General features: G+C 38.5%; 2 protein-coding genes across 2 annotated transcripts; both read right to left on the bottom strand.

Annotated features, from left to right (window-relative positions):
• Window positions 1-471: 471 nt before the first annotated feature.
• LOC104588132 (uncharacterized) lies at window positions 472-1,995 on the bottom strand. The gene has a single exon (XM_010245953.3). It carries the CDS (start codon window positions 1,758-1,760, stop codon window positions 570-572), a length of 1,191 nt encoding a protein of 396 aa, XP_010244255.1. The 5' UTR covers window positions 1,761-1,995; the 3' UTR covers window positions 472-569.
• Window positions 1,996-16,661: 14,666 nt separating this feature from the next.
• Window positions 16,662-19,561, bottom strand: LOC104588131 (putative isoaspartyl peptidase/L-asparaginase 2). Its single transcript, XM_010245951.2, has 4 exons — window positions 19,313-19,561; window positions 18,619-18,852; window positions 18,231-18,317; window positions 16,662-17,423 (listed from the first exon to the last, which is right to left on the bottom strand). The coding sequence occupies exons 1-4, from the start codon at window positions 19,472-19,474 to the stop codon at window positions 16,917-16,919; spliced, it is 990 nt and encodes a 329-aa protein (XP_010244253.1). The 5' UTR covers window positions 19,475-19,561; the 3' UTR covers window positions 16,662-16,916.
• Between the last annotated feature and the right edge of the window lie 6,874 nt (window positions 19,562-26,435).

Here is a 26,435-nt window from a genome sequence, read left to right as displayed (position 1 = left end):
GTCCACAAGGTAAATGGGCATGTGGGAGGGGGGGGGAGGGAAAGGACCATTCTATTGGCAAGTTGGCAAATTCCATCCGAGATCGAATCGTCGCTAACTTCTAAGCCAATCACCATACACCACCCGCCATCCATGCACGTGGGTCCCGCAGGTCAGGCTGATTTGACAGGTGGCAAGCTATAGCCGGTACATGTTAATTAAGAAAATCATACTGCTACTTGTTTCTACACTAGTAACTGGTGGCATTTTAAGGGTCCCTGGTCCCTGGTCCCTCACGAAATAAATCCTGAAGACCCAGTTACCCAAACACCCTTCTTGTCTTGTTACTTGCTAGAAATTTGTATTTTGTTGCATAACGGTTAACCAATTACATTTGCATTTAATTAGGAGGATTCAGACACATTCCACTCCGTCTCTCTTTCTTTTCTATATACAAACCCTTTTGTTTTGACTTATGAGTAAAACAGGCTATTAACATCATTAATATCGTTATTAACCATATAATCTTACATTTAAGCATTAAAATTTAGAAAAAGAAAAAGCAAAGGCAAAAAGGAAAGTATTTACTCCTAAAACCACGAACTAACAGACCTTGGTTTTCCACCGTACGCTTGACGGCACATTGAAGGAGATTTCTGTAAAGGCAAGCATAGCTGAGACGAGTTCGGACAACTTTCCAGACAGTTATCTCCAAAACTACCCGACAGTGTAGACCCACCGGCACCGGAGAAGAACCTATCGGGCACCTTTCCGTTAAGGAAATTACCGTCGAGAAACAACCTTCTCAGCGACAGCTTCTTACCATACTCCAGAGGGATCGGCCCACGAAACCTATTATGCCGAAGCGAGAGAGATGACAGCAGAGGAAAACTAGCAAAGTTTACGGGCAAGTACCCTTCGAGGCTATTGAACCCCAAATCGACGGCCACCAGGTTGCTATCCTTGTTGGAAGGCTTCCAAATCTCGAGGCGTGTGAAACTGTTGTTAGACAGATCCACCTGTTGCAGGGACGGCAGTAAGAAAAACCAACTATTAAGTACTCCACTAAACATGTTAGCACCGAGTTCGACCACCTCTAACTGGCTTGACCCTTGGAACGAGGATTGCAAAAGAGACCCGGATAAAAAATTGGCCCTAATAGCCAGCTCCACTAGATTGGGTGGTAGTTTGGGTAGAGAACCAGTGAGCTTGTTGAAGCTGAGATCGATGGTTCTCACGTTGGAGAGGGAACTCATGGTTTGGGGGAGGGTCCTCGCGAGGGCGTTGTGGGAGATATCTAAGGAATTGAGAGATGTGAGACGGGTTAATGAGGGAGGGAAGGGGCCAGAGAATGAGTTGGAACTCAAGCTCAAGGTCTGTAGTTTGGTGAGAGAAGAGAGGGAAGAGGGAATTGGACCGTAGAAGGAATTGTCGGAGATGTCAAGGTGGATTAACTGGGTGAGGGTGGAGAGTTGAGGAGAGAGAGTGCCAGAGTAACCAGCAGGGTCGAGGACGAGTGCTGTGACTCGGGTGTTGTCGGAATTGCAGGTGATGCCACAGATGAAGTAGGAGCGGCGAGGGAGAGAGCAAGGGTCGATGGAGAAATTCCAGGAAGCGAGACATGACCAGGGAGAAATGGTGGCTGGCTTGATTGCGTTCTTGAATGCTTTGAGTGCAGAGGTATCGGAGGGCAGGGTGAGTGCTCGGAGGGGTGACAAAAGTGCAGAGAAACAAAATAGAGAAAGAAGAAGAATGGTCATGGCTAGCGGTGAAATATGCATTATGCAGAGGCTAGTCTCTTCCCCGTAGGTTCTTAATAATTAATCTGTCAAGTGAAGAAAATAAATGAAAGAAAGAGAAAGGGATATCTTCTTCACTGACTCTGTAGACTGTACTGGTGGCCGGTCTCTCTCCTCGTTTCGTTTCTAATAACTTTCTAAAGTTTCTATGCCCATGAGAGTAGTAGTATAAAGTGATTAGGCGAGAGCTGGGAATTTGGGACTAGGGAGTAGTTTGGATGAGCTGGAAACGACTTAGGAGGGTAAGAGATTCCGATTTTCACTTAAGTCAGAGGCTAATAGGCTATCTCATCAATCATCATCAAACAGGCGGTCTGTCCGTCTGTCTGACTGTCTCCCACAATTGCCACACTCTACTCGTCACGAGACGTATGTAACTATTATGTATTACGTACGTAGCGTATGAATGATCACTGAACTCAAACCACCCGTAATCCCATGATTAATGATTCCCATCGATTTGGGGTGGACTGCTCGCCTCCATGAAACAAATACTATTCTGAAATCGTTCTCTAAAAGCCAGCCATTTTTACTACGTACGTAGCATAAAATCATACTTACATCGTTAGACAACATAAACCATGTAACATTGAGATAATTTTATTGGTTGATTGAAATTTTTACTAGTATTATTATTATTTACGACAAATGATGAGCTTCACTAAATTGGGTTATTGATGTGGATAGATTTGCTGTAATGGGTGTCTTTGGTATGCCCAAAGAATTCTGATTTCTGAAAGGTGGAAACTTTATTGCGGACAAGTACAGATAGATACACACGATGCAGAATTCTGAATTCCAGAATAATAATAATAAAGATTTCAATCTTCAGCAACAATAAAGTTAAGAGAATGACCAATCAGCCCAGAAGATCTGGGCTGATTGGTCATTCTCTTAACTTTATTGTTTATGAGTCGAGAATGCTGAAGATTGAAATCTTAGTATGCAGAATGGTGGAGACTCCTTGTTTGACATATGATAATTCGGATGTGAGCTTTTGATTTTCGAATCTTGCTTGATTTGATGGAATGTATTTTTTAGGCCGCTCTTTTCATTTCTCCCATTGAATTTGATCGAGAGTTATTGGTGATAGTACTCTGATATAGGATTACGGAAATTTTAAGATTTTTGAAACACGGATATCAGAACTAACGGGGACATTTTAATAATGAGGAGAGCTTTGAGAGTCTATTTTCTGAATACATATGGAGCTTGAAGAATCAATTGTAAATGGTGAGGCAGAGGAAACCCAGAGTCGGGACAGTCAGAAGAACTTTGTTGGAACCTCTATCAAGGAAACCCGTCTGCTATCGTTTGCCTCCCCAAACCAGGTATGATCATAACTAACTAATAAGAAACCAAAGAGAGAAACATAAGAATCAGAAGATAAGAGGGGTTTTTGGATTCCGGCAAAGCCAAGTGTCCATTGCCCAAATCCGAAAAGGAGTAGGGGTTCTTATCATCATCTCTCTGTTCTTTGTCTCAAGGTTGAGGAAGATGAAAAGTTCAATAAGCGTATTTTAGGAATTAAAAAAAATTATCAATCACGTAATGCCACATATAAACGGAGTGTGATGGAAAATTAACAGCAATAGAAGTTTTGGACAACTGTTAGAAATAGTAAGGGTATTTTAAGACAATATGTAAACAGTAAGGGTAAAGTTGGTTAATTAGCTAAACCATAAGGGTAGTTTAAAAATGTTGCCCTAATATTTAAGAAAGCCGACCACCAGTCAATGAGGAACACACAGCAAACTAGAAAAGGGATATTAGCTTATCTGGGATTGGTGACAGCAGGATGAAACTCTCATTACTATACACAAACAGTTGATTTTCTCTAAAGAGAGGTAAGTTGGGAATGGGTGTTTGGAGCGGAGGGAATTCCGATTTGATGCCGATGAAAATCAGCTCTTAAGAGGTGTAAGGATGAATGGTGAAGTGAGGGTGCAAGTCGGGTGTGTTGGGTTGGGTTTATCGTCAATATAGGACCAACCTTAAAATTTGGGCCTAAAGCCAGAGCCTGAGGTCAAGTTTGATCTTTCCAATTGGAGCTCAATCTACATTGTAGTTTAATGTACTTTGGTTAGGCTTGAGCCTAGGCTCGGTTTGGGATGGTCAATGAACCCATTCTAAATTTATCATTGGGCCTAAGCCCAACTTGAGGACTAAAATATCCAAGCCCAACCCATGTAAAATTTTGGGTTGGGTCAATTTGCGCTCGGGTTGAGTCTGCCCAAGTTGCACCCCTTGATGAACCCATATTTATTTGGGTTAATTACTTAAAATACTACTAAAGTATTTGATAATTACTTTAGGTGGTGTTTGGAACTGTGGTCATCTCATGGATGGCCTGTTTCAATCCACACCACAGGATGGCCACGACGTTTTAGGGTTGTGGATGGGATTGGTCCACAATATATTGTGGACTATCTTCGTCCACTGCCTAAAATCTCGGCCACATATATATCTTGTGGATGTGGCTGGTCCACAACATTTCCACACTCTATTTTGATACAACACATCTTTTCTACATACTTTTTTTTCTTTTTATTTTTTAAATTTTAAAATAATATTTTTTAATATTACTTTTTTTCCATTTATTTAAATTCTTAATTTTTTAATGTTCTTATCAATAAAATAAAATATTTTTTATTTTTAATTATATTACTATTGTTTTATTAAAATTAATATTTATTGGTTAATATTAATTTATCGATGCCTTTTTTTAATATATTTATCATATAAAATGCAAAAAATTAGACATTTATGATTGACTGTGTAGATCATTCATAAAATGTATATGAGATATATGGAATAAAAAAGTGTGGTGTGGACATGCTTATAAAACGCCATTGTGTCCACACAGTCTATCCATAGTTTAAAACAATTGTGAACTGTGGTGTGGTGTGTACTATTCCACACCTACTAATTTCTTATCTACACTACAGAACAAACCCTAAAGTAGTATTAAAAAGTTTTAAAATCTATTTAAAGTATTCTCAAACTTTTGAAATTCACTTTTCCTTGCATGAGGCCCTTAAATTGGACAAACTTTACCCTCAATTATTTTTCAAAATTTCAAGATGTGCATTTGTTAAAAAAAATAAATGTGGATAACATGGTGAGTGCTATTGAGCATAGGCGGCAAGCAAGGGGAGCTTGGTAATGTGTTGAAGGAGAAGGAAGAGGAGCTTGCTTTGTTTGTCAAGGTGTGGGGAGAGAGAGAAAGGTTTCATTCTAAATTGATGGTCCAAATTCAACAAAACGATAATTAAAATGATGGTCCAAATTAATGAAAAATGCTTTCAAGTCTGAATAAAACCTTCTTTATCTTCCCCTCAGTAAGGTTTTGTGTCGTCTCCATTTCTTCTAAGATTCTGATTTTGTGTTTGGTTAGAACGGGAATTTTGGGGCCAAAATTAATATAAAGCCTGAGATGCTGCATTGTGCAGGTGAGAATAGAGATGTATGTGCCCAACAATGCCTTTTCTCCCCTATACTTGGCATTCCAGCCTGGACTTGCAATAGTAATGGACTCTCCAATCTTCAAGCACAACGTGAATATCCTCATTACACAATTAGTGTCACGTTGCAAATACAGATCACGAAAACCACTGAGATGACGATGATGGTGCCAAATCAGATCTTGTTATTTAAATAAATGTTCTCAATACAAATGCTTTTTGATGGTTGGCCCCTTTTTCTAATGCTATTAATACAAATGCATTTTTTATTTTCATGTATCTCCTAATTGAAATCATGAGTCGCTTAGCCACTGGATCCCATTCAAGTAGGGGTGAACATTTTATTTATTCGGTTAAAAATCAAACTGAATAAATTGAATTTTCAAAAACCGAATTTATAAAATATAAAATCGAATCGAAATTGAATTTTTTCGTTTGGTTTTTAGTTAAAATCGAGTTTTATTAATACATATTATATATTATATATATATATTAGTATATTTATTTATATTTTAATATATTATATATATTAGTATTGTATACATATTATAATATATTATGTTTTACATATTAATATTATATATTATATTATGTATATAATAAATTTTAGTTAATTTGGTTTTTTCGATTAATCAAATTTCTAATCCTAAAAACCAAAACCGAAACCGAAACCGAAATTCTTTAAAACCAAATTAACCAAACCAAACAAATAGAAACAAAAAATTTTAGTTTAGTTTTTGGGTTTTAACCGAATCACCCCTACATCCAAGTCCCCAACAATATCACAGCAAAATAAATACAAAATTTGTAAACTGTATTACGAGATTGTTGAGAATGAAATAATAGATTGGATTTCTAATACATACATGAGTACAATGTGTACAAGTCCCCTCTAGCTTTTGAAGCTAAAAGCATGATTAGAAACATGAATCAACAAGATTATATTGGAGGAGAGATCAACTAGAAAATGGCATTCAAGAAGTTGCAGAGCTACATAAATCAACAAGAAAATATTATAGAATGGTTCAACCAGAAACAATGTCCAGGAAGTGCAGAGCTACATTTCTTTGTTCTAGAGAAGGTTGTTGACTTTGATATAAAGGATAAGTAATACAATTAGAAGGCAATACTCCATTGAAGACTCCCCGTGACCAAGCACTACTTGCACAAAAAGACTACTTTGAGGATAAGTTTGAAATCTTGGTATGTTGCTTTTATTTTTAAGGCTGTGTTTGTTTGTGGTGTAAAGTGTTACTATCGATTCGGTTTTGGTGGTGTTTAGATGCAATGTAAAATGTCATCAGCGATTCGGTTTTCTCAACATTTGGATGGAGGCTTGGTTTACATCAATTGTCAATGTAAAAGCTACATCGATAAAATTGATGTAGTATTACATTGATAGTCACTTTTTCAATGCTCACATTTTTCAAATGGTTTGGTGTCAAACTCCATTGATGGAATTTTGCATTGATGAGTTTACACTCTAAACAAACGCAACTTAAGAAACTATATGAATTAGGGCATGTTCTAGTTTTTGAATTTTGGGAGGAGGGAAAGTTGGTCAATAGGATTTTGGTTTCCATTGACTAAGGTACCTATGTTCTTTTTTCAGATTTGTGTGGGGTTTATGGAAAATTAATTTTCCCTAGGTATTGCTTACTCAGGTAAATGATACCCATCTCCGAGGTGAATAAGTAACGTAATTTTTCACATGGGGTGAAAGTTGCCAATACTTGGATAGGACAAAATTATCCCTTTTAATAATGATGTTTTATGGCTAAAAAGATTATTTTCTTATTTATAAAAAATATAGCTAAATATAATTACATAGATAAGTGTATTTACTCGAATAAATAACTGACCAAAAGACGAACGAAGCTTTAGAGTAAAAGAACAACAGAATATTGAGAGAGTAAAAGAACAACTCGAATAAATAACTGACCAAAAGATAAGTGCTGATGCTTCTCTTCTCCAAAGGTAGGAAGCCAAAACCCCAACTAAATTGGTGACCGTGATTGTTTTGGGAGAAAAAAGAAAAATAAGTTTGTTTAAATAAAGAGTAAAGTTGGGTTTTTGAAATATTAAAAGAGTGACATGATATCATATGCAAATGAAATATATGATGGGCAACTAACGGAGGTTTAGGAGTTTTCATATTACATCTTACTATGGAGGGTCCTTAAGTAGGTTTTCAAATTTTAGGGGTATTTTAAGTAATTGTCAGATATTTCAGAGGTACTTTAAATAACTAACAATATTTATTTATCTTCTTCTTTGTTATTTAGGTTGCAGTACAATTTTATTTGCATTAATACAAATGTATAAGAGTGCAAATGAAAAGATTGTAAGTTCTGGTTTAATTTTGTTTTAGATTTTACTTTTTTCTGCTTGTATTGCAGGTCTTATTTTATTTCACTTGTATTGCAATCAAACAAAATAAGGTAAAATTTAAAACAAAAATAAATCAGAATTTGCACCCAAATCATTTGTACCGATCATTTGCACTATTATTATTTTGCATCAGTACAAATAAATTTTCACTGCAACCAAATACAACCTTAAACTCGGTTTAGAAAGAATACAAATACAAATATATACATTGCAAATACATACAAAATAACACAAAATAAAAGGTTTTGCACTCAACATATTTGTATTTATACCCTTTCCAAACCGAGCCCTGATTTCTAATATAAAGCTTAAAGGATGGTTTGTGCATATAAAGTATAAAATGTTATTTTGGGTGCATATAAAGTTTTGGTGTCTTTTTTTGGGTAAAATAAAAAAATATACAAGATAAAGAAAGAACATCACAAGAACTCCCCAGATCTAGCCAGATCTTGGGCAGCCAGGTCCTGAGCCCACTTAGGGCAATTAACAACATAAGTACATGCATCCGAGATCCCTTTTTTTGCATGATGTGGCCAGCATATTACCTTATCTTTTTATAAAAGCAAAAGAAATATCAAGCCCCTAAAAAGCATTCAGAATATCTTTGCATAGGAAGAAGGCATCCGAAACTCCATCACTTTGGTCCAACTGAATAGCTTTGACAAGATTTTCAGTCACTTTCAAAAATAGCTTTTGGGTTCTGCAGCTGATTCAAACTCTCCAAACCTTTCAGAATTGCAACGGCCTCCGCTTGAGCTGGCGATGAGACTAGGGCTCTACCATATTGCACAGCTACAAGCTTACCAGAATGGTCTCTAATCGCAACACCAAAACCTGCTTGGCCTTCATTCAAAAAACTCCCATTTGTGTTGACTTTCAGGATACCTTTACCCGCGGGAGACCAAAAAACCTTTGACGGCCTTGAATTAATTGTTGGGGAAGAAAGCTGCCAGGAAGTCTGGCTCTCCCTCATCTTCCTGCAGACCAACATTACAACCCAGATTGGATTAGGGTTAACAGAGTTAAAAACAAAGTTATTTCTACTTTTCCATATCAACCAAAGCAAGATGACCGGAAAAAGCAAACCCTCATCTTTTCTATCACCCCAATTTTTACTTTCTTCCACCCAATAAATAAACCAAGATCTGAACTCTCTAAAAGAGTCAAAGCCCGATGATCTCAAATTTATAGGACTAGCAAACTAAATTGCTTTGGCATGCTGACATAGAAAGAGTGTCTGCACAATAGATTCGTTTTTAGCTTGGCATAAAGGACACCTGCTTGAGTCCGTAACTTTCCTCTTTGCTAGATTTTCTTTGACAGCAATAGCATCCCAACAGCACTTCCAACTGAGATTTAATTCTGGGCTCCACATTTAAGTTCCATATTATCCTCCAATGGCCCTTCCTCAGACCTCCTTGCTCAAGATTAGCATTTTCTATTGCTCCAGAATCTACCTCTTTGGAGTTTTGCACTACCCAGTAGGCTGATTTGACAGAGAATTTACCACTCTCTGTGAACTTCCATGTAAGCCTATCCCATCCCCCCAACCTCCTGTTGCTAGGGGAATATTTAGGATCTTCTGAGAATAGAAATCAGTGAAGAAGTTTCGAATTTTTTGTTCATCCCATCCTCTTTCTCCTACCAACATTAAATCCTTAACCAAAATGTTTGATAGGTTTTGGAGGCTAGGACCCTGAATTCTAGAACCTGGAATCGAGGGGATCCAAGGATCCTCCCATACTTTTATTTTATCACCTTAGTTTACAATCCAAAGGCATCCTTGTTGGAGGATATCTCTAACTGCCACGAGACTCTTCCATCCCCAAGATCCTTTTCTCAGCAGATTTGGGTCAAAAAAACTTTTATCCTTTAGATACTTAGCTTTTATGATTTTAATCCAGAGACATTATTCTTCTGTGCACAACCACTAGGCTTGCTTTTCCAGAATAGCCAAATTAAAACTATGTGGGTCCCTGAATCCCAACCCACCACTTAGCTTATTTCTGCTAATTTTATACCAGCTCATCCAATGAATTTTATTTTTAGCCAATTTTGTATTCCATCAGAATTTCTTTTGGATTTTTTTCAAATGGGAAGGAGAAAACAAGACATTGTATATGACGGGATTGCTGATATTACTGATTTCAAAATCACTTCTTTCCCAGATGAGGATAGGAGCAAACTTTCCCAACACTGAGTTTTTTTCCAGCCCTTTCTACTATGAAATTGAACATATCTTTTTTAGATCTTCCAATTTCAGTAGGTAACCCAAGGTAAATTGATGGATGTTCAACCTTTATCATTCCTATCGACCTAGCCATCATTCTTTTTAGCCTGGGATGCATTTTCTTAGTGAAAAAAACCTCAGATTTTTCTAGGTTTACCTTCTGCCCAGAAGCCTTCTCATATCTGCTGATAACCTCCAAAGATTGTACTCCCTTTCTTAGGATCAGCTCTAGTGAATAAGTAGCTGTTGTCTGCAAAAAAAAAAAAAAAAAATGTGAGATGGTAGTACAATTCCTATTGAGCTTAATTCCACCAATTTCTTTTTGACTAACAAGATTATTTAATCTTTCAGAAAGGCTTCAGAAACAAGAAGGAATAAGTAGGGGGATATTGGGTCAACCTGTCTTCAGCCCCTCTTAGGTTTTATGGATGTCCCAGGAGACCCATTCACCAGGATCCTATAAGTCACTGTTGAGACACATTCCATCACCCACTTAATCCACTTTTCCTCAAAGCCCAGTTTTTTAAGGACCTCCTTGAGGAAAGGCCATTCAACTCTATCATATGCTTTGCTTATATCAAGTTTAATAGCCATTCAATTCTTTTTCCCCCTCAAATAGTTTATGAAATGAATCATTTCATGAGCAATAAGAATATTGTCTTGAATTTGTCTTCCAGGGGTAAAAGCACTATAGTTTACACCCATTATCTTATACTAGGGGTTTTAGCCAATTCACCATAATTTTTGCTATTATTTTGTAGATTGTATTACACAGGTTTATAGGTCTAAATTGGAGAGGATGTTCTGGATTTTTAACCTTTGGGATTAAGGCAATAAAAGTGTTGTTTAATTCTTTAAGTAGAAAACCTTCATTGAAAAATCTTGTTACTGCCTTGGTTACATCCTCTCCCACCACCCCCCAGAAATTTTGGAAGAAGAAATTAAGTAACCCATCAGGGCCTGGGGCTTTTCTTGGGGACATTTGAAAGAGGGCTTCTTTTATCTCTTCCTGGGCGACCTCTCTTTCCAATTGAAGTCTCTCATTTTCATCAATTCTGCAGGCTAGCCCACTCACCACCTCATCAATACCTTCAGGGTTTGAAGATTTAAAAAACTCAAAGAAGTATTGGTTCAAGATGCTCTCAATTTCCTTCTCATCATCACACCAATTTCCCTCTGCATTTTTTAGGGATTGGATTTTATTCCTCGTCCTTCTCTTTAAGGTTAAAGCATGGAAGTACTTGGTATTCCTATTCCTAAGATAATCAATTAATTATTTCGGATCACTAGTAGGAAGCAATTTAGGCATTTCCCCAATGTATGGAATTCAGAACCTAACTATAAAATCCGAAATAAAATAAAATTAAGATTGTTTTTTATTGCCATTTAAATTTTTACCTGCAATGTGTTTTTTCACTATTCAGCTTATATAATAACTAATGATGCCTAACTATCAAAAAACATTAAAAAAATATTCTTAACAGCTTTTTTTTATTTTTAATATAAATTCTGTATAAAATATTTATTAAATAAACATCAACGGAAATAAACAGCCCTTTATCATTTTAATCGCTCCTTTCAATGGGAAAAAGAAAAAATAAAAGAAAAATTGGTTCGTGCATCACTTCATTTCTTTTTTTTAATTTTTCGCATCGGATGGCCAGGATTCTTTGTTTGGTATTGATCACCCCCTTGCAATTATAAATGAGTTCGTAGGAATCTCACTTTGAATTTCGATACATACTTGAACCAAGTGGGACCCAGTTCCTCTTTGTAGTCATTAGGCAGTCACGGTCCCACTTCAATGACTACTCTTTTTCTTTATGCCACGGATCCATGAAATTTAAACGGTTGTAGGTCAATTGACTCAATTCGAATGACTTATCTGGGTGTAACACGATAAAGGAGGCCGTGCCAAACCCAACCCAAACCCCGTGGGCCGGTACAGGAGGCCGTGCCAAACCCAAATTCGAACCCCATGGACCGGTACGGTATATATATAGATATTAGCAGGGACTCGTGTGATATATGGGAAAATCTGAAAGATTTAATAATTTTATTTTTTATTTAATATTGATATATAAAAATAATTATTGTTAATTGAATATGAATAAATATTTATTATAAACTTAGTTTTATTAATAATTTGTAATAATTTTAATAATTTTTATTCTTTTTATTATTTTTAAATGAAATTTTGATTAACTTTAGATAAATAAAAATAATTATAAAAGATAACATTTTTATTAATTCCACCAATAATTAACAATTATATAGGAATGACAACAGTGTGGGTTAAGAGCAGGGCACCCCATCCCTTTCCCTGCCCCATAGTCAAGACACTTTACCCCATCCTCGCCCCGTCCCCATTGTCACACGGGTTCAGGGCAAGGTAACCACTCCTTAATGTCGGGTGAGTTCAGGGGCAAGGCACCCCACTCCTCATCAAGGACGGAGAATCCTCGAATTTCCCTACCTCGTCCTCAGTATTGGGCAAGTTCAAGTTGAAGTGTAAATTGGGTTGTGCTGGGTTGGCACAACACGACCTGCATAGGGCCGCACAAAGTGCGAGTCGTGTCATGCTGGCCCACGAGGTGTCCCGGGCCAGGCTTCCCTCCTCTAGGATAATTTGGGGGGTTGGTTTGGCACGGCCCACGATCTGAGCCCGTACAGGCTCGTGCCGTGCCGTGCCGTGGGTTGGGCTGGTCCATGGGTTAGGCCTTGGGCCAAGCCATGCCACACACCAAGCCAAGCGCAAGGCAAGGCACCAGCTCCTTGTCCAAGGTTTTTAAAATTGGACCGGATAGGGAACCGTTCTGGGGTCGAACGGTCCGATTGTTTGGTCTGAATGGATGACCCGCTTTGGCAAAAAAATTAGAAAAACAAAAAAAGGACAAAAATTGTTGTCCAGGTTGACGGTTCGACCGCCTAGGTCAGTGGTTCACTAACCAAATAAACAGCTTTTGGACATAAAGCGGTTTTGAGGTGAAACGGTGTCCGACTCCCAATTTTTAAAGTCTAACCATCTGGTTTGATCTAGTTTTGAAAATAGTCTCCGTCAACCCAATATTCAATTTGATGATAGAAATGATCAAAATGATATATTGAGTATCAACCACATGGTAAATTTCTATTATTGTTAATTAAAAGATTTAATAAATTTCCATTCAGTTGGACCTCAATCCCCATCCCCGACCCCGACCTCGACCGGGGATTCCTATTAATCCTCGTCCCCACCCCCACCCCGCCAAAACAATCTCCATCCCCAACCCCATTGGGTCAGGGAAGTTAGGTCCCTGTCGGGGATAGGGAAATTGTCATCCCTAAAAGTGTGTTCTAATAAATGACCGTAATAGAAACACATAAGAGTATATAATTGTTTTATATTTTTAACTTTTTAAATAATTAATAATTATTCATATTTTATATACTACTTTTAATAAATTTTTTATAATACAAAATAACAATAATTAATTTCAGTTAGGTTTATTTATCAAACTGATGAAACCAACCAACCCAATTAACCCAACCCGAGTTGGTTGGTTTTTTAGTATTTTAGGATGGCTTTGGTTCAAAAATTTCCCAATTCGACCAAGTTGGATCAGTTCCACTTTAGCCATTTGTAAACTAACCAAAATCGAACGACTTAACCATGGATATATATTAATATTTTATATTTTAAATATAATTTTTAATATGAAAAAGTGAGAATTTTCCCATATTTCTTAATCTAAAATGTTTTATATCATAAATTTATTATTTAACAATCACACTGTAATTTTTAAGTTTAAATCTTTTGAACAGATTGACCAAATCAAAAAATTGTCCCAAACCAATACAACTTGAGTGGGTCGGTTTTCACAAAAGGTTAGTCAGTTTTAGCTAACCAACTCCCTAACCTGACCAAGTCAATTTGGTTGACCAAATAGCCTATGACCGCACTGAACCAACTCATGAACAGTCATAATTTCAGCTAAATTAATAGTCTTGTCTCTAATAAATAACAATAGTTTAATCTCCAATAATTATTGAAAATTTATAGCAAAAATACAAAATTATTGAAAATATATATAATGAAAACTACAATAATTACAAAAATTACAAAAATATAATAAGTACTAAAAATATATTAACTTAGTCAATAAATTGTATAATCTCAAATAATAGTTTAATCTCTACTAAATATTAATCAATAACTTATATAACATAAACACAAATAAATACAATAAGTACAATAAGTTAAATTTAAAAATTGCAACAATAGTAATTTAATCTCCAATAATTATTGAAAATTTTATATTAAATAACTAAACAAAATAAATTTATACATACTTATTGAAAATACATTTATCACAAAAGACAATAAATATTAATTTTAGTATATATAATTATATAATAAATATAGATTAAGAGTTTAAAATTATTATTAATAAATACTATTTGTTTGAAAGTTATTTTCTTGATTTATTACTTGATATAAGTGAAATTAATTATTTACAATATTATGTAAAAATATTAAATTATTATTAATTTCAATATTATGTTATAATTATTTTTCTATTTTTAGATTTTTTTAAATTTAATTTATTTTAACTATTTAAGATCTAGTTATGTTAAATATTTTGTTATTTAAATACTTAAAGTATTAATTGTTTATTGAATTTAATTATCCATAAAATCATAATTTAAACTATGATTACATAATTTCATTATTAAATTTGTAATATATTAAATTATTATTAATTTAACTATTATGTTATAATTATTTTTCTACTTTGAAGAAATTTTTTTAAATTTATTACATAATTTCGTTATTTTAACTATTTGAAATCTAGTTATGATAAATATTTAGTGATTTAAATATTTAAATAATCTATAAAATATTTAAATTTTTTTATTATTTGAATTTTATTTATTTACAGCTATTACATATTATTAAATATTTAAAAAAAATAAATTGATAATTTAGAAAAACATAATTTAAATTTTTATTACATAATTTCGTTATATATTTTGTAAAAATATAAAATTATTTTTTTATGTTTTTAATAAATATTTTAAAGTTATTTTATAATTTTGTTAGAATATTTAAATAATTCTTAATTTTTTTAATCCAAACTTTCTTTAGATAGATATAGATAAAAAGTAGGGGAGAGGATAAATAGGAATTAGTGAATTTAGAAGAGAAACTCTCTACTAAATTAGAGATAATTTTGGAGATAAATAGGAATTAGAGATAATTTAAAAGATAAATAGGAATTAGAGATAATTTTGGAGAAAGTGGGGGATAATGGGGGAGGTAGTTTAGGAGTAATTTTAGGAGAAGAGATTATTTAGGTTATTGAGAAAGTACTTCTCCTTGGTTGTTTCAAAAATAATAGAGAATTAAAAAAATTAAAAATTAAAAAAAAATGGAGAAAATAGATAAATAGCTTCTCTCAAATGAGAGACATACTGACATGGTAGGACCAGTTTTGATATATATATATATATAGAGAGAGAGAGATAATATTATTATATTATCTTATTTGAAGTTTATTGCAATTTTTAATTTATTTTCTACCTTATTACTTTATTTTAAATTTTTATTATTTTTTTCAAAATTTTCTAAAAAATTGTGTCAACCCACAACCCGCAAAAATGGGCGGTGCTAATTTAATGCGTTAGAACAACTGTAATATTCCCCACATTTAAGATTACTAAACGGCTAAACGTCGTCTCCATGGTTTTTGAATGGGAAAACTAATCGCACTCTTACTCTCGTATGGCGATCTTTTGCTAATTTAATGCGTTAGAACTTAAGATAAACAAAAGGCTCAAGACCCAATATCTTCTCTGGCCTGCCATTAGCCCATTACTAATGACAGTTGGGAAGGAACAGCCTTGAAATTGTAGTCCTTTCCATGGAATTTGAACATAAACCTACAAATCATCCATTCCTGAGCAGCATTTGTTTCCCAAAAGCCCAAAGGAGGGGAGGGAGAGTTCGTCAAGATTCAAGCGCATCACTTTTCAGTACCAACAAATATGGGCCTCCCAACAAAAAGAGCATGTAACAAGTGCGCATGTGCTAAATTGCTTCTCCTATTTAAGGGTGGCAAATGGATCGTTGTGCTTGTGCTGGGTTGAACTGTGACTTAAAATTTACTCATTAAGTATTAAATAAAAATATAGAAGACAAAAAGTACAAGAAAAACATGAAAATTTGTTTAGGAACCCTTCATTCAACCGATACAGAAGCCCCTTGAAAATGGAATCGTCTTTACACTTCTGGTTCTTGTGACAGCACTTCCAAGTTCCAACTTTGCTCCAACACTGAGCATCCAAAAAAGAACAGCATATATTCAGGCCATAAAATTGTTTCCATGCGCATAAGCGTTGTACACCTAATCATCTCAGGCAACGTATTGGGTCAGGCCAGGGGAACACAAGCAAAGCTGCTGGCTGCATCTTATTGGGCCTGGATATCCAATCACAAGTTTGTTTTGAAGCATATTTCATTCATTTAAGAAATTAATACAAGTACAGAGAATTGCCAATAACACCAATTAAAATAACCAGATGAGGAAGAACGAAGAATGAAAGCAGGGGAGGGAAGACAAGAAACAAAAGAAAGAGAATAGAAAGCGGACGACGAACAGAGAGATTGAAAAGACCTCGAAAAACTCGAGAATAAAGCTCTCCCTAAATAGAGACATGTATGTATAACAAATAAGTGTCGAATTTGTAGAATTGAATTAATCTCAACCTTGACGACTTATAAAAATGTAAAACATTAGCCATTGCGTGATCGTAATATAATATAATGGATCTCCAGCGACTTTTTTATTGAAGTAACAGGCCAGAGGCCGAGGGCCCTGGCCCGGAAAAAAGCACAAGAGATCACAACAGAGGGCGGAAAGTATTACAAGTAGCTTGAGCCTTGAGGGCATAGACGGTGCCACGGAGGGATATGATAAGAGTAGGCTCCCAAGAACACGTAGGAAGGAGCGTTTACATTTTTAACACTCGTCTGCATCTAAGTTGCAAATAAAAAAACAAAAAGAAGAAAAACTACTCCCAAATACCAACTTCCATAAACCCATCCTCGGTGGCACACCCCCTAAACATTCCCGTTGTGTTGAACCCGTAAGCCACCTCCCCATTCCTGGAGACAGCGATCATCCCCGCTTTTCCCTCGTCCAGCCTTTCCTTGATCACATAATCCACCGCGTCTTGGAGCTCCAGACCTTTGTACTCCATCACAGCCGCTACATCTCTGGCCAGAGTGGCACGTATTATGGCCTCGCCCTCTCCGGTGCATGACACAGCGCAGATATCACAAGCATAGGTCCCTGCACCTATCAAGGGGGAATCACCGATGCGGCCGGACATTTTGTTCATAAGACCCCCCGTAGAAGTGGCTGCTGCACATCGCCCCTGCCCGTCCACCACCACACAACCCACCGTCTCGGGTGCGTATATGCTGATTGGGAGTCCATTCATTTGCAACGCGTTCTCCACCGCGCCAGCACCGGCGCTACACGTTTCCAGACCTAAGGCTGGAATCCTGTAATCGAACTGTAGCATAACCAAAGACGGTGTTAAAGTCCGCGATTAGGAAAGGATTTCAAATAACATCCAAACGAGAAGACATGACCAGCGACAATTATTGGCTCAGGGTCACGGAACAACCCTAAAAGTCTAGTACCCCTTCCTTCTACACAAGTCTCAATTCACATGGGAGATGGGACCCCAAGGATCCGTAATCCTGAATCTCCAGCTGTTGAGTCGAGATTCCATGAACCCCACGGAACACCCCAAAGGTCCTGCATGCAAGATGAGTCGCTATTCCATGAACCCAGCCTCATTGGTGACCTCACAAATCAACACCAATTGATCAAGCTTAAAAGGCACCCCACCAACACATGGTTCCAGCCCAGAACCAGAAGAAGCCCCTGAGGGCCGGCCACAAGGAGAGGAAGACAGAAATCAGGTATAAGCCCCCCACCCCAACTGGCTAGTGGGCAGTGGCTACTGACGGACGGTGATGAATACGTGGGACTGAAAAAAGTGCCCCCAGGAAAAGGGACTCTGGAAGGGAGAGGGACCCCGACCGACCTATCGCCAGAAACTGATCTGGAGATGTTAAGTGCCTGTCGCTCTTACACCCATGCAACGCACATGACAATAACCAGTTCGTACTTCTTACTATTCATTAAATCAAATTTAAATTAGTATGCCCTCCACTCCACTACCGGATTATTATCCTTTAATCAGAAACAAATCTCTCTCTCTATTATTTTAATTGTTGGAATCATCCTGATTCTGTTATATTTTTTGATTATTTAAGAAAAACGAGAATATCTAACTCTAAGATGAACGTACCACGATCGTGTTCGCCTCTTTCGCCAGCTTCAACATCCCCATGTTTTCCTCCGTTATGAAGTATTCATTGTCCACCACTTCCACGCCCTTATAAACCAAAGTATGCATGCGGAAACATTAATATTCACATAAAAAAAGCTTATTCTATCTAAGCTAACATACACACAAGATATAATATAGCTTGGAATACGTCGTACGTGAACTCAGACAAAACTGCGCACTCCCTCATCTCCATATGGGCCTCGTCCAGAATTCTGAACATGGTCCATCCGAAGCGGGACACTTGCATGTAAAAGTTAACCATTTTCGAAGCGGAAAAATCAAAAATGTTTTAGGAATGTGAATCGGTTTTCTATTTTGATCTCGTAATAATTTTTTTATTAAACACCTGTTGCATGGCAAACTCCTCAGCGCCGGAGAAGGCGAGATAGGAATGAGGAGACTTTTCCATGACGAGGCGTGCCAATGATACCGGATTCTTCACCGTCGTTAATCCGGATACAGCCCCGCATCTCCTCCTCGGCCCATCCATGATGCTCGCTTCCATCTCCACCGTCCCTTTGGCCGTTAACGCAGATCCGCGCCCGGAATTGAATAGCGGATCGGTCTCCAATTCTCTCACCTGAAATCATAACGCCCATATTAATTTCAGAAAAAAAAAGACAGATAATAAGTTACCGTCGACACGCTCGGAAAATAAAAAATGGAATAAGACGTGCATGCCATGGGAAAGATAGGGGTATATATGTGTCAGTGTTCAGAGACAGATGTCATAGGCCATGCATGCCTTAAGCCATGGCATATGCTGGAATCTGAAAATAAGGACGTGCAAGTAATTTGCCGGTCGACAAATAAAGAGCAAACACATTCATACCGGAAAGGAACTGGTATTTCTTTTACCGTTACTTGCAGGATTAAACTTTAGGTAACGACATTCTTTTTATTTTCTTCTTTTTGCCGTTGCCGGAAGGCCCGGAAGAAAGAAAAAAAATGAAACGACAACGGAGAAATTAAGCATGAAAAGGTAATCACAACAGAAAGAGAAAGAGAAAGAAGAGGGATGGTAAGATGAATATGGATACCACGAGTTCGACGACGTCGATAGCAGGAAGAGAAGAACGAAGAGCAGAAGTGCCTAGGTTAAGGCAGCGGGTGAGGAGCTGTTTGGCCTCCTCCTGACGCTCTTGTGGGAGGTTTGGATCCACACCAGCGCCTCCATGCACGGCAATTGCCCAGCCACCCATCTCTCTCACTAGTTGAGGAGACTTTCTCGCCCTCTCTCTACGTTGGCTATTCTGGTTCTTACCAGTGTGACAGTGGAGGTGTTCTCCCTCTCTCCTTTATTGGCAAATTCCGGACTCGAAATCTCTATTAAATTGGATTTGATAAAATAGTTTGTCGAAGGACGGGACAGCCAGACAGCCACGCTCCAAAGTCATTGGGGCGTGACTCCAAAATCCAAGTAACTGTATCCTTATTTGTCGACGAATGAGCCCACGACCACGGTAGAGAACTTCAGTCAGTGCAATGCCCGTTCTAACATTGTTCGAACTGTACAGCCTTGCATCGGGAACATCTCAGTGCTTCTATGCTTTATTTCAAGGGGAGATATTCCCAATGAAAGGCTATTGTGGTTGTTTGAGCTGCCTTTGCACTGACTGAATCCCATTTCACGACCACGATGTTACCTTTCATCGATTTGTGTTAGAAAAAATCAACACTCAACGTCCAACTCAAGTACCCAAATCATGGTTTTTAAACCGATCCGGTGACCAAACTGGTTAGAGGTCCGGTTACTGGTTTGTGCGATCCAACCGTTCGACTCAAACAGTCGACCTGTTTTGACAAAAAAAATTAAAAATATTTAAAGAAAATTAAAAAAATTGAAAAACGGTCAAAATTATTCGAACGGTTAATTAGTCGGTTCAGCAGTTTGCTGACCAAAATCAATAATTTTGGGGAAAAAAACAGTTTTGGGGAAAAACGGAACCGGTCAAGTGACTGGTTCCCGGTTTTTCCTGTTCCTATTCGGTTTCGAAAACCATGACCCAAATAAATAGATAAATTACAGAAAACTTTTTAAATCTTTAAATTATCATTTTCTTATTTATTTAAATGAATTATTATTTGATTAATTTTTTAAATATAATATTGATGTCCTTTTGATTGCTCTAATAAGTCCTTGAAGATTTCTAAGTAGATTCAATATTCATATGAAATGGTAGATGATTCTTTCTCATCGATATAAATATAAGGTTCCATTTGGTTTTTCTTAATTTATTGATATTGAAGAAAGGAGTAGATAATTTTTATATTTTTAGATAAATAGAGGCATTCATGTCAACAAAATGAAACACGAATTTAGATAAACTTGTTTTTCTATGTCAACAAAATTATTCTTGTTATTTTAATTGGTTTTGTTTGGAAAAAATGGAGATATTTTTAGGTCAATTAGGATTAAGGGAAAAGGGTGAGGAAAAAAATAATGAAAGCTCGGTGGGTATTTTAGTAATTTAATGCATTCCTTCTACCGACTAGGGCTTATTTGTTGCAAAGTTTGGTGGATATTTTAGTATTTGTTGCAAATTTAATTAGCAAATATTTTATACAAAATTAGTGGGATTCCATGATAAGAAATAAAAAAAAAAGCTTAAATATAGGATCTAATGAGAGAAAATAGGAATTAATACCTTAATCATAGGTCTTAATGAAAGGGAATTAGATGAATTAAAAATTGTGATAATGATAGTTTGAATATTCTTATTAGAACCTGCGTAAGAAAGACAAGTGTGGATTTAGTGCGAACACAAGTGATGCAGCACAATCTGGGCACTCCTACTTGGCCGAGAGTTGGCTCCTAGCTGTGATGGACGACACCTGAGAGGAAGAAGAAGATGAAGGGTTCCTGGGGAGCTCTCCCGGAGGGAACACTCCGATGGCTAAGTTAGAACTCTGGGGAAAACTCAAAGAAGATACAGAGAGTTAAGAGTGCTGAAAGTGCTAGCTTCAATACCTTTGCTTCGTGAGGGTTGGGGTTCTTTTATATCGGAGCTCGGTCACATTTGACATAACCGCCACTGCCCTAGCCGTTACTTCCAGGGAAGTGTGGCAGGTGCAGGTTGCTGCTACAAGCTGCTATTGAAAGGTATGGACTCAACAGGTGTGCCATTCTTTTCAGAGACGGCAAGCAGAACGCCGCCTAGCAAGGGATCCGAGCCCTGCCACCGGATCCGGTAGGTACGGATGTCAGGCAAGCACGGATGTCAGGCAAATCTCCCTGTAGCCTATTGAGCTATTGTACGCCGAACCACCTGGGGCAGGTTTGCCTTGCACCCCAAGGTGCCGAGGTACGCCGAGGTGCCCACACTGGAGGCGGGCCTTAAGCAAGTTCGAACAGGAGTCTCGACGGTGCTGCCCTGAGGTGTTTCTCCCTCGGGACACTTAGCCAAAAACCAGGGTGCTCCCTTCTTAGGAAGGGAGAGCTTGGGGCCCCTTAGGAGGAGCTCGGGTCTCAAGGGGAGCTCGGGCCCTGAGAGGAGTTCGGGTCCTGAGAGGGGTTTGGGATCTCCCACACTTGGTGGGAGTAAAGGTTGGCCGGGCGCTAGTCCCCGGCGAGTGGCCAATGTTGGACTCGACGGGTCCCTCCTGTCGAGTCACGGTTGTGCTGTTAGGCTGAGTTGTTCGTCGAGCCAGGTCACACACACGTGTCCCTGTGCTACGAGGTCGGGCCAAATCACCCTCCATCAATAAGTGTGTGAATCTTGTGTAACAAGTCATGAGTGAACACATTGGTGTTCCTTATGCATTGAGCCATGTGTGCGAAATGTTGACATGTTGACTTGCAATTGGCATATAGCAGCTAAGTTTGCACACTTGTGCTTATAGAGTAGATCTTATGGCAACAAAGACAAGTAATCAAAGTATGGTGTACTAGTGAATTTATTGTCTTGCAACTTAGACTTAGTTTCAAATCTTTTTATTTGTATTTTATATCGATATTTTTTTTTTACTTGTGGTTAAAACAAATAGCCAAGTTGTTGACCTATCACCCATAGGGGAGGATTCAAGCTGAGCCGAGCCAAATACTTGGTTATTCAAGCTCGGCTTGCTGAAATAATATTAGGCTCGAGCTCAAGCTCAAGCTCGATTCAAGCTGGATACTTAAGCTCGAGCTCGGCTTGGTTCAAAAGCTTGTAAGTTTAAGATTGGCTCGGCTCAAGCTTGATTGCAATCAAGCATTTTCTAAAAAATAAAAATTATACATATAAAAATATTTTTTTTTATTTTACATACAAAAAATAAGAATTATAAAAATTATTTACTATTTATACATAAAAAATATTATTATATATAATAAAAATTATTTATTATATATATTTATATGTATATGCATGTATGTATGTATGTATGTATATAATAAAAAATTATTTATTTTTTATACTAGGCTCAATTAGGCTTGGGAGCCTCACGAGCCGAGTTTCACTCGGCTCGATTAGCAAATGAACCTATATATTGGACTCGAACTCGGCTTGAAGTTCGATTTAAACCGAGCCAATCCGAGCTCGAATAGCTCATGAGAACCTCAGGTCGTGGCCATCCCTAATCACCCATACAAATTTTTCAGAAAAAAAAAAAAAAAAAACATTGCCTTGGTTAACAACCAAATGGCGATATTAATTGACCTTTTTGACTAGGTCAATTGGGGCATGTGTAAGACATTAATTTTTGTTTTGTATTTAAAACTACCTGTTTTTTATTATTATTATTTAATTTATGAATGTCGCATTGACATATTAGATTAAAATATAGTTTAAATTGAGTTTTAGAACATTGATTTTTAATTAATGGTTTTTATCCTATGCTTAAATCAATTAATTTTGACTAATAAATTTGTCACTTGAACAAAATTCTAAGTCCATTTACCACTCAGCTACTTGCCTATAAAAATACACCAACTTAACCACTACGTTATCAGCGTAGCGAATTGAACCATTTAACTTCTTCAATAGGTTTATGGGTCTAATGTGCATCTATGATTACAATTTCGCTAAGAACATTGAATGAAATGATGACTATGGGCTTTTCTAAGTGTGAATGCAAATATGTAGAGTATAAAATAGTTCATATAAATTGTAAAATTATGTTAGTTTTGCATTTACAAATTTATCTTCTTACCAAATAGACTTTTATTATAATGGATGTTGATGGAGGGTGATTTGACCCGATCACATCATAAGAGGACATGTGGACGTGACTCAGCATAAGTGACAACTCAACGCGACCAGTCCGCCAAGATCCAGCGTAGCAGCTCGGTACTAGATGACACTCCGATTACCCCGAGCTAAGATTCTTCCAAGGAAGCACCCCGAGCTAAGATTCTCCCAAGACAGGAATCTCCCGAGCTCAAGGCACTTCGGGTTGAGCTCGGGAGCCTCCTAAGTTAGAATAAATTTACTCTAGACCAAACTTAAGTAGGCCATCTCGGGTAAAAGCACCTCGATACGGCACCTGCAGCTCGGCATAGGGTAGCTCGGTATAAGGCAGCTCGCGGAAGAGCAGCTCGACGTATCATAGGAAGATCTCCTGTCTGACAACCGCACCTACCAAATCTGGAGACTGCACCCACGTCTCTTGCCAGGCGGTGTCGTGCCTACCAACCCTGAGAGGTGTCCCCCGCCTGGCAGGGCCGTACTCTACAACAGTTACCTGCGCAGCCCTGGCAAGTAATAGTTGCAGCAGAGAATCAGAGGTGGTTATGCCTGATTTGACAGGACACCACTATATAAGAGCTCTGACCCCCAAAGAGCCAAGGTATTGCAACTTGCGAGATCTGCACTCTAGCCCTTTTATTTCTCCCTACAACTCTCTCTTTCAGTTCCCGGCTTTCTCTCCCAGTTACTAACTTAAGCATCGGAGTGTTCCCGCCACGCAAGCCCCCTCGGGACCCTTCACCTTCTTCTTCTTCTCAGGCATCCCGTCCGACGCCAGCTAGGAGCGCAGCCACTGCCAGCTAGTATCCTGGTGTTAATCCAACCCGAGGAGGGAGACATTTTGGAGCTGTACCTCTCCACGAGTGACGAGGTAATTAGCTCGGTACTAACAAAAGTAGTAGATCGGGTCCAACGACCCATCTACTATGTTAGCAAAGTGTTGTAGGAAGCAAAGATGAGGTATCCTGAGATCAAAAATTTGGCGTACGCGCTAGTTGTTGCAGCTCAGAAACTGCGACCGTACTTCCAAACTCATACAATCATCACCCTCACCAATAAGCCTCTGAGGCAAGTCTTGCTCAAGCCCGAGGTCTCCGGTAGATTGACGAAGTGGGCGATCGAACTCAACGAGTACGACATCCAATATAAGCCACAAACTGCTATCAAGGCCCAAGTCCTAACTGACTTCGTCACAGAATGCACTTTCAGCACCGAGGTCCTTGAGTTGGTCGAGCCCGAGCACAGTGAGGCTCCAAATAGCACAACCTCTCTTGTGGTTAGACAAAAACCAACCTGGGATGAGGAGCCTTGGATCCTCCATGTTGATGGCTCGTCAAATAAGCAGGGCAGCGGAGCTGGAATCATTCTGTACGGACCAAGCGGCGTGAAATTTGAGTATGCGTTACGCTTCTAGTTCGCTTTATCCAACAATAAAGGGAAGTATGAGGCATTGATAGCCGGGCTGGCCTTAGCAAGTGAAGTAAAAGCCAAACACATCGTTATCTGCAGCGACTCCCACCGCGTGGTCAACCAGGTTACTGGCGAATACGAAGCTCGCGAGCTAACCATGGTCGCCTACTTGGCCAAAGTCAGAGAGGCTCTACTCAACTTCCAATCATACTTCATCAAACAGATCCCGAGATCTGAGAACACTGAGGCCGACGCGCTGTCCCAACTAGCTAACACAAGCGATAACACCATGAGGACCGTGTACATAGAGAACCTGCCTTGGCCTAGTATTCTCAGGGGGGCAGAGGAAGTCGCTCCTATCATACAAGTAGAGCCAAGCTGGATTGATCCACTCGCGAGCTACCTGCTACACGGGACCCTCCCTACCTGCTACACAGGACCCTCCCTACCTGCTACACGGGACCCTCCTGCACGCTCCCTTATTTGCGCTGCTTGTGACCTTCCAAAGCCGAGCTCGTACTCTACGACACTCATGAGGGCTTGGGCGGTGGACACTTGGGGGGCAGGGCCCTCGCCCAGAAAGCACTATGACAGGGATATTATTGGCCAGCATTGAAGGCAGATGCGATTGAGTTCGTCAAAGTGTAACAAATGCCAGAAGCACACCAACATCCACCACCAGCCTGCTGTCGACCTAAAGTACCTCACCAGCCCATGGCCCTTCGCACAATGGGGGATCGATATACTCGAACCGTTTCCACCAGGGACAGGACAGAGGAGGTTCTTAGTTGTAGCAGTTGATTATTTCACCAAGTTGGTGGAGGCCGAACCTCTCGCAACGATCACAGTGCGGAATGTGCAGAACTTCTTCTGGAAGAATATAGTTTGTCGTTTCGGACTACCCCAAGTACTCATCTCTGACAACGACAAGCAGTTCGAGGACATTAAATTCTAGAACTGGTGCAAAGATATGGGAATACACTAAATTTTTACCTCGGTGGCACACCCTCAAGCGAATGGTCAAGCGGAAGTCACAAATAGAGCCATTCTCCGCGGACTGAAGGCACGCCTAGACCGAGCTAAGGGACTGTGGGTAGATGAGCTACCCAGTGTACTATGGGCTTACCGAACAATGGTGAGGACCGCAACAGGCGAGACCCCCTTCAACATAACATACGACACCGAGGCAGTGACCCCCGCCAAAATCGAGGTCCCCACGTTACGCCTGGAAGCATACGACGATGAGGCAAACAAGGATGAGCTACGCACCAACCTCAACCTACTTGATGAGGTACAGAACATTGCATACATTAGGATCATGGCCTACTAGTAGAGAGTAGCTCGGTACTATAACGCTAGGGTCAAGAAATGAAACCTCCGCGTCGGTGACCTAGTTCTTCGTAATGTCATGGTATCGAGTAAAGCAGGTACTCGAGGAAGGAACGTATGAGCTCGAAACCCTAGAAGGGAAGCAGGTACCTCAAGCATGGAATATTGTCAACCTAAGGCAATATTACCAATAATTACCAAACTCTAGGAGCGTGGACTATAAGTCGCTCTCTCAGCCTAAGGGCCAAAACGCTGA

The sequence above is a fragment of the Nelumbo nucifera genome, chromosome 1 (genome assembly GCF_055504915.1).
Source record: "Nelumbo nucifera cultivar China Antique chromosome 1, China Antique-T2T, whole genome shotgun sequence".
Taxonomy (NCBI): Eukaryota; Viridiplantae; Streptophyta; class Magnoliopsida; order Proteales; family Nelumbonaceae; genus Nelumbo; species Nelumbo nucifera.
Note: the sequence above shows the minus strand (reverse complement) of the source record. Positions and strands in the feature narration are given on the sequence as shown.